Source organism: Artemia franciscana, chromosome 12 (genome assembly GCF_032884065.1).
Source record: "Artemia franciscana chromosome 12, ASM3288406v1, whole genome shotgun sequence".
Taxonomy (NCBI): Eukaryota; Metazoa; Arthropoda; class Branchiopoda; order Anostraca; family Artemiidae; genus Artemia; species Artemia franciscana.
Window position 1 is genome coordinate 21,445,474 of NC_088874.1, and position 18,543 is coordinate 21,464,016.

Consider the following 18,543-nt stretch of genomic DNA (forward strand, 5'->3'; position numbering starts at 1 on the left):
ACGTCATTTTTTCTAGTTTTTTAGAATTACCCCCCCCCCCCCAAAAAAAAAAAAAAGAGCGGATCCATTTCAATTATGTAAATAACGTATCTAAGACTTCTGCCTATTTTTTCCACCAAGTTTCATCCCGAACCCTCCAATCTAAGCGTTTTCCATCATTTTAGGTTCCCCCACCCCAAACTCCCCCCAATGTCACCAGATCCGGTCACGACTCAAAATAAGAGCTTTAAGACACGATATCCTTCTAAATTTCAAATTTCATTGAGATCCGATCACCCGTTCGTAAGTTAAAAATACCTCATTTTTTCTAATTTTTCAGAATTAACCCCCCCCCCCCCCAACTACCCCAAAGAGAGCGAATCCATTCCGGTTATGTCAATCATGTACCTAGGACTTGTGTTTATTTTTCCAACCAAGTTTCATCCCGATCCCTCCACTCTAAGTGTTTTCCAAGTTTTAGGTTTCCCCCTCCCAACCCCCCCCCCCCCATGTCACCATATCCGGTCGAGATTTAAAAAAAGAGCTCTGAGACACGATATCCTTCTAAATATCGAATTTCATTGAGATCCGATCACCCGTTCGTAAGTTAAAAATACCTCATTTTTTCTAATTTTTCAGAATTAACCCCCCCCCCCCTAACTACCCCAAAGAGATCGGATCTGTTTCGGTTATGTCAATCATGTATCAAGGACTTGTGCTAATTTTTCCCACCAAGTTTCATCCCGATCCCTCCACTCTAAGTGTTTCCAAGTTTTGGGTTTCCCCCTCCCATCTCCCCCCCCCCAAATTGTCACCAGATCTGGTCGGGATTTAAAATAAGAGCTCTGAGACACGATATCCTTCTAAATATTAAATTTCATTGAGATCTGATCACCCGTTCGTAAGTTAAAAATACCTCATTTTTTTAATTTTTCAGAGTTACCCCCCCCCCAACTACCCCAAAGAGGGCGGATCCGTTCCGGTTACGTCAATCATGTATCTAGGACTTGTGCTTATTATTCCCACCAAGTTTCATCCCGATCCCTCCACTCTAAGTGTTTTCCAAGATTTTAGGTTTCCCCCTCCCAACCCCCCCCCCTAATATCACCAGATCCGGTCGGGATTTAAAATAACAGCTCTAAGACACGATATCCTTCCAAACATCAAATTTCATTAAAATCTGATCAGCCGTTCGTAAGTTAAAAATACTTCAATTTTTCTATTTTTTTCTAAATTAACTGGCCCCCCACTTCCCCCTCCCCCAGATGGTCAAATCGAGAAAACTATTTCCAATTTAAGCTGGTCCGGTCCCTGATGCGCCTGCCAAATTTCATCGTCCTAGCTTACCTGTAAGTGTCTAAAGTAGCAAAACCGGGACCGACAGACCGACAGACCAACAGACCGACATAATTTGCGATTGCTATATGTCACTTGGTTAATACCAAGTGCCATAAAAACAGTTCAAATCAGAATAAAAAAATCCGGGGTCGACAAAACCCCCCAGTGTCCAGGGGTAAGTGTCTCAAGTTATTGCCCCGGGCATATCAGGTTTTTAAGTAAGGGGAGGTCGTATAAATCTCAGAATCGGCTCATTTGATTGGAAATTGAAAGTTCTAATTACCACAAGTATCGTCAATTATCACAAGTTTCGTTATGGACGTACTGTTATTGGGCGTATTGGCATCGCAGGTGTCTTAGAAAGGTTTTTAATAGCTCATATAAAAGATATTACTTATATCTACGTCGTTCCATTAAATTCCACCATCTACAAGTTAAAAACGGCAGTAAAACGGCGCTTTTGGTGTCATGTCTCAAGTGGAAAAGCTGGGCTAGTGGGCAACCAGAACCTTTAGAAATGATGTTTAATGGCTCATTTGAACGCTATTGCTCATATCTACGTGATGTTTATCAATTCTACCATCCGTAAGTGTGATATTTCACTAAAAACAACACTTTTGATGTCATTTCTTAAGTAAAAAAGCTTGGAAGTATAAAACGATATGATTGTTGTAATAATTATGGTCCAGATCCCTTGACGTTTATAAGAACAGCTCCCACATGTTTTCCCTTCAATCCCCCTTAATAAGCTACACAATTAAGGTATAAACACAAACATATCAAACTAGATTATTAGAGGCGTGTTTCTGTTAGTACAAAATTCGACTTAAAATTAGAATGTCTTGCGTTCGATTCCTGCTTGTTTTTTTTTTCAATCCCGGTTTTGTCCCTTCTACACGATGATTTTCAGATAATTTCACTCTTATTTGTAAGTGCGATGTACTCATTCTTTAAAGCATGTCCCAGGAAGGTTCTTGGTCATGTATTTTGATTCAAAAGTGAATAGAGGTCATTCAATCCATGGTTTGCAACGATATTCTGAGTAAATCACTAAATCCATACCCAAGTGGTGTAATTTTGTCAAAATCGTGTTGGGGAAGGGTCGAAGTTGGAGCCAATTTCCCAAATCCAGTGAAAATGACAGAAAAGACTGAAAAATAAGCCGTATCGTGATAACAAAGGTAAACATGTAATATAGGAAACTGACCTGTTTCAGTGGATGCTTGTATTGTTCAGGCTTACCTTAGTTTTGACAATATTTTTAGAGAAACTAAATTTCAGCTGGGAGGGGGGGCAAACTAGGATCTAAGGGAAACTGAATTATGGGAGGGTTAGTTGCCCCCTCTACGCTATCGAAAATTACACCCCTGACTCAAATCCCTTATCACTTTGTAGTTGGAGAAGTGTAGGCATGTGGTTCTGGAACCACACCAAGTTGTATATTAAATAAAAATTGCTTATGGGTACGCTTACTTATTCAATTTATTTAATTGACAGTTCCACGGAAATATTCTCTCCATACGTGAGATTGTGCATCCAAAGAGGAAGAAAGGCAAATGAAAACAGTTCTGTAGAATTTAGGTAATTTTTCTCAACGTTTTTCAAATGAGAACAAACTTAGTTTATAATACCATTTGTCGTACCTACACAACAAATGATATTTTTTTTTTTCATTCATTTTGAGCAATGAGCAGCTTTTTATTTAGGGGCAGGTCAAATAAATCCCTAAGCCTAAAGGCACATTTCTGTTGAGCTAGCAAAATTTTCCGCAAGCATGTCTATCAAACAGTTCGTGGTAACGAACTGTAGTAAGGAGCGACCCGGCTCAATAGTAAACGAAACTCTAAAAAATGGAATTTTGATGCTAAAATATACATCAAAAGAATCAGATTTTTATGCTGATTTTGAATATAAAAGTTTCATCAAATTTAGTCTTTGTCATCAAAAGTTACGAGCCTGAAAAATTTGCGTATCAGAAAACCCTATAGCGAAATTTTCAAGCTTCTATCTACAAAAATGTGGAATTTCGTATTTTTTGCCAGAAGACAAATCACGGGTGCGTGTTTATTTGTTTGTTTTTTTTTTCTTTTCCCCAGGGGTCATCGTATCGACCAAGTGGTCCTAGAATGCCGCAAGAGGGCTCATTCTAACGGAAATGAAAAGTTCTAGTGCCCTTTTTAAGTGACCAAAAAAATTGGAGGGCACCTAGGCCCCCTCCCACGCTCATTTTTTCTCCAAAGTCAACAGATCAAAATTTTTAGATAGCCATTTTGTTCCGCATAGTCAAAAACCATAATAACTATGTCTTTGGGAATGACTTACTCCCCCAGAGTCCCTGGGGGAGGGGCTGCAAGTTACAAACTTCGACCAGTGTTTACATATAATAATGGTTGTTGCGAAGTGTACAGTCGTTTTCAGGGGATTTTTTTTAGTTTTGGGTTTGGGGTTGAGGGGAGGGGGCTATGTGGGAGGATCTTTCCTTGGAGAAATATGTCATGGGGGAACAGAAATTCAATGAAAAGGGCGCAGGATTTTCTAAAATTACTATAAAAAACAATGAAAAAATAAACATGGAAATTTTTTTCAATTGAAAATAAAGAGTAGCATGGAAACTTAAAACGGACAGAGATTATTACGCATATGAGGGGTTCTAAAAATACTTTAGCATAAAGAGCGAGGTATTTAGGAGGAGATAAATACCTCGCTCTTTATGCTATAGTATTTTTAGTAATTTCAACCTGATTCAGGGGTCGTTCTTAAAGAATTAGGACAAAACTTACGATTTAGTGTAAAGAACGAGGTATTAACGAGGGTAAAAACCCCCTCATATACATAATAAAAATTAATGAATATAAAAGTTTGTTACGTAAGTTAATTCTTAAGTTACCTATATTTTTTACTAATAAAAAAATTCGTTAAAAATTAAAATTTATAGTTGCCTTTTTATGTAACCGAAAAATTGCATGGCAACTAGGCCTCCTCCCCCATCCCTTATTTCTCAAAATCGTCTGATCAAAACTAAGAGAAAGCCATTTAGCCAAAAAAGGAATTAATATGCAAATTTCATTTTAATAATTTATGTGTGGAAAGCCAAAATCAAACATGCATTAATTCAAAAACGTTCAGAAATTACATAAAAAAAACTAGTTTTTTAACTGAAAGTAAGGAGCGACATTAAAACTTAAAACGAACAGAAATTACTCCGTATATGAAATGGGTTGTCCCCTCCGCAATCCCTCGCTCTTTACGCTAAAGTTTAACTCTTTGTCACAATTCTGCTTTTTAAAACAATTAAAAGCTTTAGCGTAAAGAGCGAGGGATTGCGGAGGGGACAACCCATTTCATATACGGAGTAATTTCTGTTCGTTTTAAGTTTTAATGTCGCTCCTTACTTTCAGTTAAAAAAAACTAGTTTTTTTTATGTAATCTATATACAAACCTGTCCGCTTAGTTGACCTTTTGTGTCCAAGCTACACGGCTGAAGCTAATTTCATAATTGCGACTAAATTTAACTTTTATGGCACTTGGTATTAAATAAGTGACATATAGCAATCGCCAATTCTGTCTGTCTGTCGGTCCTGGTTTTGCTACTTTAGGCACTTCCAGGTAAGCTAGGACGATGAAATTTGACAGGCATATCAAGGACATGACCAGCTTAAATTAGAAATAGTCGTTTTCCCAATTTGACTATCTGGGGGGAAGTGGGGGGCCGGTTAATTCGTAAAAAATAGAAAAAATGAAGTATTTTTAACTTATGAGCGGGTAATGGGATCTTAATGAAATTTGATGTTTGGAATGATATTGTGTGTCAGAGCTCTTGTTTTAAATCCCGACTGGATCTGTTGACATTGGGGGAGGGGGGAAACCTAAAATCTTGGAAAACACTTAGAATGGAGGGATCGGGATGAAACTTGATGGGAAAAATAAGCACAAGTCCTGGATACATGATTGACATAAACGGAACGGATCCGCTCTCTTTGGGGTAGTTGGGGGAGAGGTTAATTCTGAAAAATTAGAAAATATGAGGTATTTTTAACTTACGAACGGGTGATCGGATCTCAATGAAATTTGATATTTAGAAGGATATCGTGTCTCAAAGCAATTATTTTAAATCCTGACCGGATCTGGTGACATTGGCGGAAGTTTGGGGTGGGGGAACCTAAAATCATGGAAAACGCTTAGATTGGAGGGATCGGGATGAAACTTGGTGGTGAAAATAATCAAAAGTCTTACATACGTGATTTAAATAATTGGAACGGATCCGTTCTATTGGAGGGGGGGGGGGGGTTAATTCTGAAAAATAAGAAAAATGACGTATTTTTAACTTACGAAGGAGTGATCGGATCTTCATGAAACTTCATATTTAGAAGGACCTCGCAACTCAGATCTCTTATTTTAAATCTCAACCGGATCAAGCGTAATTGGGGGGGGGGGTCAGTTGGGGGGGGGATCTTAGAAAATACTTAAAGCGGTGAGATCAGGATGAAACTGGATGGGAAGAATAGAAACCTGTCTAAGATACGTGACTGACATAACCGGACCGGATCTGCTCTCTTTGGTGGAATTGGGGGGGTTGGGTAATTTAGAAATTTTAGGTATTTGTAACTTACGAAAGGTTGACCAGATCTTAATAAAATTTGATATTTAGAAGGATCTTGTGCTTTAAAGTTCTAATTTTAAATTCCGACCAGATCCTGTGACATTGGGGGGAATTGGAGGGGGAAATCGGAATTTTTGGAAAACGTGAAAATTGGGGTATTTTTATCTTACGAATAGATGATCGGATCTTAATGAAATTTGATTTTTAGAAGGAATTCATGTCTCAATTCCTTTTTAAGCCTCTTAAAATCAGCCTCTTTATCAATTCATAAGCCTCTTATTTTCCTTTTTAATCAATCTATTGATTCATAGAATTTTGTTAGAGCTCATACCATATGATCTCTTGGCTCTTAGCTCTTCTCGCCTCGTCACAAGTGCCATATGAGCTCTTAGCTCTTGTTTTTTTAACAAAGAATTAAAGACCAATTTCTTCTTTTTTTAATTTTTTTTTTTTTACAAAAAGAAACCACACTATGTTTTTATTTTTTCCATTCTAAACTTCTTTTTTCCTTCAATTCTTGAACGGCTTCTAAATTTAGCTGTTTAGTCAGGGTTGATGTGTATTATCTCCACTAGACTGGAATTGATTAGAAATTATATTTAAAATACGTTTTCAACTGAAAATAAGGGCCAACGTTAAAACTTAAAATGAACAGAAATTATTCCGTAAAAATAAAAAGGTCATGGCAGTGTTGTTTCTAAATTAAATTTTAATCAAAAACCCGCAAAGATTAATTTTAAAAAACCAAGTTTTTCCGAGGAAAGCAAAGAGCGAAATCGAAACTTAAAACAAACAAAAATTATTATTTCACATCCTATTTAACATACATAAATAAAACTAGTGCAAATAAATCTACTGTGGATATCTCCCTATGTTCGTAGGATTACAGAAAACTAGCGCTTTGCTTAAAACACAAAAGCCAAGTAAACAACAAGAATATTGATTTAACAGTTAAAAGTAAATACATAGCCTCACAACAACAAACTAATCTATAATACTTTTAGGAGAATTTTTAGTTGTGATACAAATTCTAAAGCGAGTTTGTAGTCTTAATACTAATAACTCGCATTGTTTTGTGTTTTCAGTAAAGCTCTAGTTTTCTGTAATCCTACAAACATAGGGAAGTGGATTTATTTGTATTAGTTTTATTGATATATGTTAGATAGGCTGTGAAGTAGTGATTTTTGTTCGCCTTCAGTTTCAAAAAAAAACCTCGTTTTTAAAAATTAATTATTAGTAAAAAAAAAAAAAGGTGGGTGCAGTGAAGATGTTAAAAGGAGAATAGCCAAGGTTCAGGTTGTTTTTTCCCAGTTTAAAAAAGTTTGGAAGAGTAGGAAGATAGGTCTGCGAACCGAAATTAGAATATTGAAAGCTTCAGTGATGAAAGTGCTCAAATATGATCCTGAAGCAAGGGCGCTCCGAAAAACGAGGGAAGGTTAGCTAGAAGTTTTTCAAAGAAATTACCTACGGATTGTTTTGGGCACCGGACTAACTGACCGTATTTCAAACTGTAGGCTGTACGAAAAGAGAGGTTCAATCTCGCTTTCTAGGGCTATAATGAGAGAAAGCGATTAGCAGAAATCGTCATCGGTTGGGGAGGGAGGATACTGTAAGGAGAAAGGCAGGCTTTGAATAGATTGAGACGGAGGAGAAACGTGTGCAGTGGTGTTGGCCTCAGGATGCTTGGTGCTGTGGCAAGCAGTTAATAGCAGTAGTAGTAGTAGGTGGAAACCCGTATGAATGGTAATTTATACCCTGTCGAGTTCCAGCTGAAAACATAAATTTAAAGTACTTATGTGCTGAAAGGTATTAAATCTGGGTTTAAATCTTGAATGTTTCTAGTTATAGTGAATAAGCATTAATATAACACTGAGACAGCAGTGACGAATAACTTTAAGCAGAAACTGCACAAAGACTCTTTTTAAAGCAAGCGCACAAAAGCAATGCGACAAAAAGTTTAAATTGTATCAAAATGCTAAGAGATCCAAAATGTACTTTTTATTGTATTTTCTAGAAACAGTCATATTTTTTGTTGAAATAATTTGAAAGGCAATCGGTAAATAGAACACTTGAAATACCGACAAAGTGGGAAAATTCTGTGAAAAATTATCCTTCTCTTTAATTCGTACAAATTTATTCACAAAATTTGTAAATGACATTTTCTGTTGTATGCTAAGATACTCTCAGGAAAGCCCTTTCCAAAGCTTGGTGTAATTGACAGGAGGTTGAAAGGAGGGGGGCTGTCTTCCTCTTATAAAGAACCGTACATGTTTATTTTAAGATTTAAATTCGCTGTAAAGTTATGCAGTAAACTTAACGTAATATAACACATATTTAGTGGTTATTATGTGTCAACTAAAGTGTAAGTAAGTTTGAGATGGTATTGCACTAGTACAAAGAAAATTATAACCAATGGAACAAAGAGAGAAAATATGCCATACAAAAAGAAGAAAAAACGAACATACCCCTTTTAACCATACAACACTTGGTTCAGGTTTGCCAACGAATAATGCTTCTAGAAGAACTTCACTTCCTCGAATAGCAAAAATATCTTCCGGTCCCTTGATTATAGCAGGTATTTTTTCAAAGCTTTTTCTTTTGCCTCCTGTATAACCACTGCCTATTTTATCTCTTTCTGAAGGGACAACTATGACTTCAATCAATGCGGTGGATGAACCTCCAGTATTCCAAACAGTACACTCAATCATTCCTTCTTCTGCTAACGTAACTGGGTCAATTTGCAGAACACTATGATAATTGTCGCTGAGAACCTGGGAATTAGACAAAAAATAGAAAAGAATCCCATTAGACTTGGTGTAGCCTTTTAGCATTGCAGCATGAACACAACTAAAAGAAATGATTGCTTTAATTTGTCGTCAAAATGCCATTTGAATATTTTTTTAAATTTTAATTTTAATATTTTAATATTTTTAATGCCATTTTTTTCAAAAAACGCTGTTAAGGTGAAACTTCAAAATCTTTTTTTTCGCAATAAAAACTAGGTTTGTCGAGAAACTAATAGCATGCATAAAATGCAGCGAGGAACAAAAAAGCGTTTTGTTTAAAATACACGTTTAAAGAAATCGCTGTACTGAGAAAAACGTTCTGTCTTCGGAACAGTTTGGGCGATTGAATTGAAATACTCGGGGATTGGTCCGTTGGTCATGGAAACTTAAAATTTTTTGATGAAGGGATGGTGCAACATTATTGGTCAAAGAACATTAGTTTCTAATTTTTTTACAGAAACATGTAGGGTAATTGCGGAAAACTTAATAAATATGTTGCAACAAAATGCAAAGAACACATTATAAGATACAAAATGCTAGTTACTAACACACAAAAAGCATTAGTTAAAGTTTTGGATTTGTTTGTGGAACTTTTTAGAGAGCAAATGACGTCCTACAAAATGTCAAACCAATCAATTTGAAAACTGTGTAGGTGGCAATGTAATTCAACCAAGAAAGCAGCAATCCCCGAATGAATCACCTTTTTCGGCTACTCTTTCCTCGGAAAAATGGAGGACTCCACAGTAAATATACGTAACATTGAAGGGTCCCAATGACTCTAATTATACTTGCGTAGTTTCTTGCATTTTTATAGGTTTGTACTGGGTTTTGCACTCCAGTTTGTTGGCGTCTGAGATTGCGATGGCGTTTTTCTTCTAAAGTAATATTTCTTTCTTCTTCAATTTCATTTTTGACTCGTTCTGATTCGCGCTGCTGCTTGTAATTCTCGCCACTGCTTATCTTCTAACCACATATTTCTTTGTTCTGGCTGTTATATATCTTGTAACTACATATTTCTTTGTTCTTTATTTTCATTTTTGATTCATTCTTATCCTCGTTGTTGCATGTCTTGTAACCGCATATTCTTTTAGTTCTTCGCTTTATTTTTACTCGTTGTAATTCTTGCTGCAACTTATCTTATGGCCGCATATTTCTTCGTTCGTTTTTGACTCGTCGATATCTTTTTCTTCTTTTATGTTTTTGACTCGTTGTAACAAAAAAAAAAAAAAAAAAAAATCAAACTAGACTGCGGCCAGTATAGAGAAAAGAGATGAAAGAATGAAACAACGCGGATACTTCACCTGTATGTAAACTAGGCGTCCTCAGCACAAGATAAAAAGCAGAAACACTAAACTAAAAACAAATAAAAACCACCATCAATAATAATCAATACAGTTGTTGCTACTGATCCACGTAGGGAAAAGAAGCTATTAGAGTTACTTCAACGAGAACAACAAAGCAACTGAGGAAAAGTTATAAAAAATGAAACTAAGTTAACTATTATGTTGCAAAATAATCCTCTTGTTAGCTATTATTGAAGCAACTCTTTTTGGTCCAGTAGGAAATCTTATCCCCTGGTGATTCTGTAAAATTTTAATTCCCTTTTTAACTATTGGCTCATTTCTCAAAAGACAATCATATATTGGGTCAATATTTATATTTCCCGCGTCTCTGTTGAAAGATTAGCAAACACATGTTTTTTTTTCTTAATCTCTATAGCGTCCCTTCCCCACTGATAAATCCCTTACCATTAGAATTAGTTCTGGCCTCATCAAATTGTAAAAAATGTGTCAGGATAAAAGAATGTATGTTCAGCTAGAGCCGAAACAAAAGTTTCAGGAGGCTTTCTTAATTGTAGAGTTTTTTCTATTGAGTTGCAATGCTCAAATAAATCTTTCAATAAATTGTTGGTGAGTTCTACCAATATAAAACTTTTCACAAGAACAAGGAATTTTATAACACCCCGCTAACTAAATATCCCCGGGTTAAATCCTTTCCAGAATTAAGGAAACTACCTATTGATCTCACTGATTGGAAACATGTATCAATGTTATGTTTACGCAAAATCCGTTTAAGCATTTCCTCCAAAATAGGTACGTAAGGCAAAGAAATAAAATTTTGAGGCATATTTAATTCTGTACACTGCGAAACTCCAATATCCCTATTGTTATGTTCAATGCGTCTATTTTTCTTATTTTATCCATGAATTTAATTGGGTAACTATTACAAAATAAAATATCCATCAAATATAATAATTCGAATCTGAAAAACCTGGGAACAAATTCTGAAAGCTCCTTCCACCAGTGCAATCACAACCTCTCGTTTTACTGAAATAGGGTGGCACGAATGAAAGTTCAAATACCTATCATTGTGTGTAGGCTTTCTATATATTGAGAGCAGTAAATGGAAACCACTTTTAATCAGTAGGATATCAAGAAAACGTAGTTTGTCAATTTCTTCAAACTTCACTGTCAATTTTACTTTTTTATCAAAACTATTTAAATGTTTATATTTGTCTGCCACTTATGTTTAACACCATATTGCTTCCCTCTTGACTTCCTTTTCTACTGGTTGCAATTGTTGTTGTCACAAGCATTATAACCCCAATTTTTCTTCTTCATTTTTGTTTACCATTACTTCAGACATTTTTTCAATCTCCTTTGCCGTAGCTGCTCAGATTGGTCTTGTCATATTTGATGGTCTTGGTTGTTCATTTTTAACAATTGTCGATATACATTCTCAGGTCATCCTCTTGATCTTGTCTCATTTGATAGTCCAGTTCGTTTATTATGACCGATTGTTAATTAATACAACCTGGTCATCTTGATTTTATCTCATTTGATGGCCCAGTTCGTTCATTTTGAGCGATTGTTAATTAAAAACGATACGAACTCTCCTGAGGCAAAACTGATGAAATCTATGCACTTGAAATTTTTCTCCAAAATTAAGGTTTTTAACCAATTTTCTCAAACTCGTGACCTATCTAAATCTCGTTTTTAAGGCCAGAAAATCCCAGGATGACAATCCCCCCCCCCCGCTAAGAAATACGGAGACATTTTTGAGAAAAAAATTATATATACTAAACCAATAAATATACAATTGTTGCTGCCTAGGACTCTTAGGGGCATCAAAATGCTTGGGCCTAGCGGAGCCAAAAATTTAAATTCGGCCGTGAGAATACCCCGAAATTTAATTTTATAAAAAGCACATAAACACTTGATTTAAAATAAAGTTAGTGCTGGTACTTTAGTTTTGAGGAGACAGACTGTAAGCCAGAACAAATTTATCGCCGTAAAAAGTACGATGTGCTTTTGTTTTCATTCGCGTGACTTTTCCCTTCAATGCCTACTGCTGCTTTCTTACTAAAGTTCATTCAGTTGATCTGCATGACAATATTATTCATCCATATCGTAGAGATGAGGCAGAGTACAATATAGTATCATCCATTTCTGATCGAGCCACTTTCACGTGAGTTGAGAGGAACGATGAACTAAATAAAAGGCACTCTGTGTTTACTACTCCCCTTCTACAGAGTGTGTTTCTATTCAGTTTAATACCAATCCTTGCCGTTGTCTGAGAGTTTAGCTAATACCCTTAGGATTAGCAATAGTAGTAGGAATAGTAGCAGAAGTAATAGTAGGAGCAATAGGAGCAGTATTAGTGATATCAATAGTAGTATTGAATGAATGAATGTTCTTTATTACTGATCTAATAAAAGAAGAAAACAATGGAGTACAATAAAAGAAAGGAAAACAAAACAAACATGACATAAAGATATACACAAATTACTAATTATACCCACATCTAAAATAATGGACCTTTCCAGGGGTGAAAAGAAGACTGGTCACTCAGTTTCTGAAACTGTTCATGGCCGGTCCGAAGTGGTTCTACCACACCGAAACGATTAACGATGTAGGCTACCTATCCTTGAACCACCGAGGGGCCTGAAGCAAAAACTTTGTGTACTTAGAATGGCACTTTCACAACATCCCCATGTCACAGAATAGGGTCAAATATAGAATATGCAGGAGAGCCACACTGTTATATATTCGAGAAAGGACTAACCGTTCCAAATTAAGCTGCAATGTAACCACACTAGCATAAATAATTCTAAGTTTGCGTTCAGAATTCCGAAGCAGAAGCTTTCGTATATTCTATTTTAAGACCCAATTGGGATACCTAAATATGTCAGTACAGTGGTGGGTGCTACCTCACCATCACCTAGACAGACGCTATCGGGCACATAACTACCGTGTAAATTAAAGGAGAGGACTTGGGACTTCGCAGCATTCATACTTAGTCCTATTTGTAGATATCTATGAGATAGGTTATCAGAACTCCGTCGAAGACTAGCTATTGACCGGCACGGATTTAACAGATCATCCGCATAATAAAGCACTGATGTATCCATCCATTTTGAAATTTAAGTAATAGGTAAGCCAATCTGCGCAGGAAGAGACGCGTTGTTGTAGATAATTGGTGGTGTGATGGAACCTTGCTTTACTTTGACGAACACAGGGAGCTCACTATCTGAAAATACATTTCCTAACTTTAAACGAGCTTTTAGATGTCCATACGCATAATGTAATGGAAAAATTACATCAAGACTAATACCATTAATATGCAACTCAAACATGGCTTGCGAGCCGATAAGGGAACCAAAAGCATTCGTAACATCGTATGTTCCGGGAACCAGAGTGCTCCTAGATGCCTCTGCACCTCTGAGTATATTGCAGAGACTTCTAAGGGCTGGAAGCAACCTAAACCCGACTGGAACCCGAACTGGAATGGTGACAACACACTTTTCTTTTAATTGGTCAACAATCAGAAACTAAAATATCTTTGAGAAAGCGCTTGACACAGTCACTGGCTTAGATGAGGAACATGATGATTTCGGTTTATTCTTTTTCAGAATTGGGGTAGCCACCTGAATGCATAAACTGTCCTGAACGACACCAACGTTAAAAACAGAGCTGAGAATTTTTTCTTTCTAAGCTCCAACACAACTTTCGGACAGTAAGTCATGATAGTATTAACATTGTGCTGTTTTGGTCTATTATACATCCCCACCTCATGCCCTCATGTTTTCAACTTCATGCTTCAAGTTATTTCTTATATATTTCTGATAAGTCTAATCATAATACGCTCATAAGGTATTTTGATTTAGCCCAACATTCCCCTCAACAGTCCCTGAAAGTTTCATATAAAACCATTAGCCTTAGTAATATTAGTGCTAACAGCAGTAGTAGTACTACTGCTACTACTAGTACTTGTAATAAGTAAATAGTGCACATTTATTAGTTCAACATTTTCCTGACATGATACTCCAAGCCATTTTTGATATGCTGCTGATTCGGCAATTTGACTGCCTGCATACACAAAGCGTATTTCAACTTAATTTAATATACCCCGCAACATTTCCTAAAAAGGTCCTCTTAATACCCGGAGTCTTAGTAGTAGTATTAGTAGTAGTAGCAGTAGAAGTAGTAGTAGTAGCAGTAGAAGTAGTACGATTAGCATGCATGTAGTACATTTAGGTTGGTACAACATCCCCCTCAAAGTGCACCGAAAGTTTCAACTTAATACTCAAAGCTGGCCTGAGAAATAGCCTTTACGGCCCTTTAATAACCTGCCTCCACATAGCGTGTTTCGATTTAGTTCAATATCCCGGTATGCCCTTAGCCTCAGTAGTAATAGTAGTGGCCGTATAGTAGTAGTCGTGTAGTTGTAGTCATAGTGGCACTCGTAGCAATGGTAGTAGTAGCATTAGTAGTACTAATTGCAGTAGAAGTAGTAGTAGTAGTAGTACCAATCGCAGTAGTAGTAGTAGTAGTATTAGTATATACATTTTGCCTAAATGAACACCGCCCTTAAAATCCACTGAAAGTTTCGACTTTCAGGTGCCTATGGTAGCAGTAGTAGTAGTAGTCGAAGCAATAGTAGTAGTAGTAGAAGTAGCAGTAGCAATAGTTGTAGCAGTAGCGTGCAGATATTGCCTTTTTTGGTCAATTTATCACCCTCTCACCATTTCCTGTAAGTTCCAATTTAATCACACAGTCATTCCAAAGTTACGCCCCTTCGACAACCCGTATGCCCAAAATATTGTTTTGATTTAGTTCAACAGCCCCTCAACGTTCTCTAAAAGGTTCATCTGAATGCCCTTCGTCTTTTTGGATACTAAAGGTCAAACATGCCCCCTTTCCAAATAATAAATATAATATGTAAATGATTGGTAAATTGCATAACTTGCAGCCCAAGGGATGGGGGAGGAGTCGCCATCCTAAAAGTTATGGTTACTGGCACTGGCAGATCCAGGGGGCCCTGGGCCCCCAAGAGTTTTCTAGTACACTCTTTCACCGTTTTTTTTCCTTTTTGACTCTTTTTTTAGAATAAATTTGTGAATTTTTTGACAATTTTGTCAATTATTGGTACTTTTGTCACATTTGGCCTCGCCAAGATTTGTTCATTGGCGCCCTTGTCAAATTCCCCCCCCCCAAGATTCTACTCTAGATCTGCCCCTGGTTACTGGATTTTATAACTATGTTAAACAAATTGTCCACCTCAAAATTTCGATTGGATGTGTTTGGGGAATTGATGGGCGTGGATACATATTCTGAATGCAAAACAATTGAAGCATTGGAAATTATTCGTTATTGAATTCTGCGGCGTCCTAAGAATCAGAGTAGTAAATTGCCTGGTGATACAATCCTTTTTTGGCCAAATCTCTTTTTGAGCCACCAAACTATTGGATTAAGTCTATGGTTAAAAAAAAATGGACTACTTATCGCATTTACAATGAAAATAAGAAAACGCGATTTGAGACAGAAGTTCATGTGCACCTACGATAAACAACGCAAAACCCCTTCGTCCATCATGGATTTACAATGTATAAGAGCCAAAAAATTCACAGCAAACAGTTTAACTATAATGCTGTGCGTGATTTTTTCTAATAAATAACAGTTTAGCAACAGAACGTCCAGCACTGTCACATGGATACATTTTGACTATCATTCTTTGACCCAAAGGTCACTCACTCGCCGTCGCTGATCTAAAAGACTTTAATGCAAACTATAACCATGTAACAACATGCAGTTAATGTTATCCTTTACAATTATCTTGGCAAACGTTCAGGACAGATGTATCTAATTTCTATTCCGGAGAATCAAAAAATTCCAACGGAAACGTCTTCGCATAAACAAGTGTCTTATTGCAATGGTTTTATTTCTTGGACTTCATCATTTAGATCATGGGATAGGAAAATATTTTCACAAGTAATTATTACAAGCTCATGTCCTTTTGGATAAAAAAAAGGATTAGCATCTTCCAGAGTCATTGCTGGGGAATATGGCACAGAGTGGACGTTTTAGTTGCTGGATAAAGGGACAAATAGCAAGCTTGTTGCCCGACCTTGCTGCGGTGGGGGATCGAATCCTGGGCCCTGTATTGCCAAGTAGATCATCAATCCTCACTGCTGCAACAAGTTCGTGCCTTTTTGACTACAGAAAAAATACTGGAGTTTAAAAAGCTCCAAAAGTTCCCACACAGAGGGAGCAGGTCACATACAACGGGTAGACCGTCCTTTTATGATTTATGAAATTGATAGAAGAACAGAAATTTTTCTGAGTAAAAAGGAGGGAGCTTTCTCCGCAACCTCCACATATACACACTAAATTTTAGCACATATTTTATTGCGATTATTGTTAATAGGCTATCTTTGATATGATGAAACTTTACCGTAAAGGTTGGGTAGATTAGGGGGCAGTTGTCCTTACCATAAATAGCAAATTTAGCTTGTTTTAACATTTAATTTCAGGCTTTACTTTAATTAGGAAAAACACCGTATTTTCGATTTAACACAACCGCTGCGAGAAAAAATCTTACCACTGCCTACATCTGCATGAGCAAAAAGTCTCAGACGGATAAAAGCTAATTTTTCTAGTAAAAGAGCAACAATTTTTATCTGCTCATTTCATCAAACATTAGACCAAAGGATGATTTAGCTATCACACTAGCTTCTTTCGGTGTTAACTTAGTGACGCGGAATAACGGAAAAGCACAATCACGATCCGCTTTGCCTCTACACCTTTTCCCTGCAGAAACAAAGTACAGGCACTTTGTGTAAGAACTGCAAAAGCAAAGCTTTTACATTTGATAGACAAAGCAGTCATTTACTAGACATTGGCGTCCGTGACAAACAGTCATTTTTCACTGAAAGGCCCTTGAAACTATTGAAACTACATAACTACAATTTTGAAACTACAATGGCCTTGAAACTACAATTTTACCGGATGTAAGAAAATGCAGTTGCTGACAGTATGGTTGTTTTCGTTGAAGATTTTCAACAAACCTTAAATAAATAAAAAAACAACAACGGGAAAAAACAGGTAACATGGGCCTAACTATTATTGCCTTGTTATGCCCTTGGCAGGAGGCCATGGCCAGTCGTTGGACTCATAGTATATAGTTGGTATTAGTGTGTATTTCTCCTATGCGTTTTAGTAGTTTTCTTTCGTAGTTTTTTTAGTTGATTTTCGTATTTTACTAGTTCTCTTATGTATTTTTCTGGAGTTTGTGAAATACCATGTATTAGTTTACTCACGTAATAAAATCATATCATATAATCATGGGCCTAACTCTTCAATTCAGATAAGAGTAGAATAACTGAGCTTGACTACTAGCATGACAACAACAACCTAAACCCGGAGAGGCCCTTCTGCTATAAAATTGCAGGTGACAGATTGTCGGGAATATTGTTGACAGTTCAAGATAATTTGGGGACTCTAAGTGAGCTACAGATAAAGGGTAATATATAATTTCTGGCCAAAATTTAAAAAAAAGCTCCAAGGAACTGGCGAAAGAAAAAAATCATTCAGGGGCTTGAATTTTTTTTTTCTTATAGGGAGACATTTTGGATGGGTGAGTGATCTATCTTTTGTTTTAGTGTTCTTTCTTAATCAAATTTAGAAAATTTATTGTTAAAATCGAGGTATTTTAAGAATTGTATGATTTTTTATTTACCAGGTCTTAACAATGTACTATTGTCATGAATAGGTGGGAAGCGAATGAGATAGTTGGCAGAATGGCTCGCATTTCTCTAAAGTTGATGGAAAACATGTGAGCTGCAAGTCGGCCGGAAGATAGTTCTTTTGAACGATCATTACTGGCTCTCAGTGATGTTAACATTGTTCTTCGCAAAAATTGTGAGTAAGAAGCAACAAAATTTATGAGTAAAGTGCAGAGCGGAGCTGCTCGAGCTAAAGCATTCCATTTTAAAGTAACAAAGCATGTTTTGCTCATTATATTTCAGTTTTACGTTGCTTTTGTTAATAATTGGAAAAGATAGGGGTTTCTTTAGTACCCCTTTCTAATTCTAGGAAAAGCCCAAGGATCCCGAAGAGGGTGATACTGATTATTTTGAGCCCACTAGAGTAAAATCGTTATTTAAAAAGCATGACTGAGATGATTCTAATATTTAAAACTTATATCCAGACTGTTTAATATTTGAAAAAAACTGTATAGACAGACAACTGAGTTTCTTGAGAGGAAAAATTTCTTTCATGAAAACCTGTTTTGTTTTAGAAATAGTTATTCCATTAGATCAGACGTCTATGATTAGGGATCCTTTAGTTGGAAAGCTGAAAGTGGCAACTATTAGTTTGGACATTTTAACGATGTTTGACACAGTCAAACATGCTATCCTTTTGGAAAAGCTGGATAACTGCAGCATTAGCGGTAATCGTTTACAGATTATTTTATTATATTAAAGTGACCACTCTCTGTATGTGAAACTGAGATACAAATTCTAGACCCTTTTTCGATATATATATATATATATATATA

The 18,543-nt window shown here is 36.4% G+C and overlaps 1 protein-coding gene across 4 annotated transcripts in view; it reads right to left on the reverse strand.

Moving 5' to 3' along the window:
- Positions 1 to 18,543, reverse strand: part of LOC136033839 (myosin light chain kinase, smooth muscle-like) — a 116,027-nt gene that overhangs the window by 46,049 nt on the left and 51,435 nt on the right. For all 4 annotated transcript variants that reach the window (XM_065714787.1, XM_065714784.1, XM_065714786.1 and 1 more), the window contains exon 5: positions 8,383 to 8,688. In XM_065714787.1, coding sequence (XP_065570859.1) covers positions 8,383 to 8,688 — 306 coding nt within the window. The remainder of the gene's footprint in view (positions 1 to 8,382; positions 8,689 to 18,543) is intronic.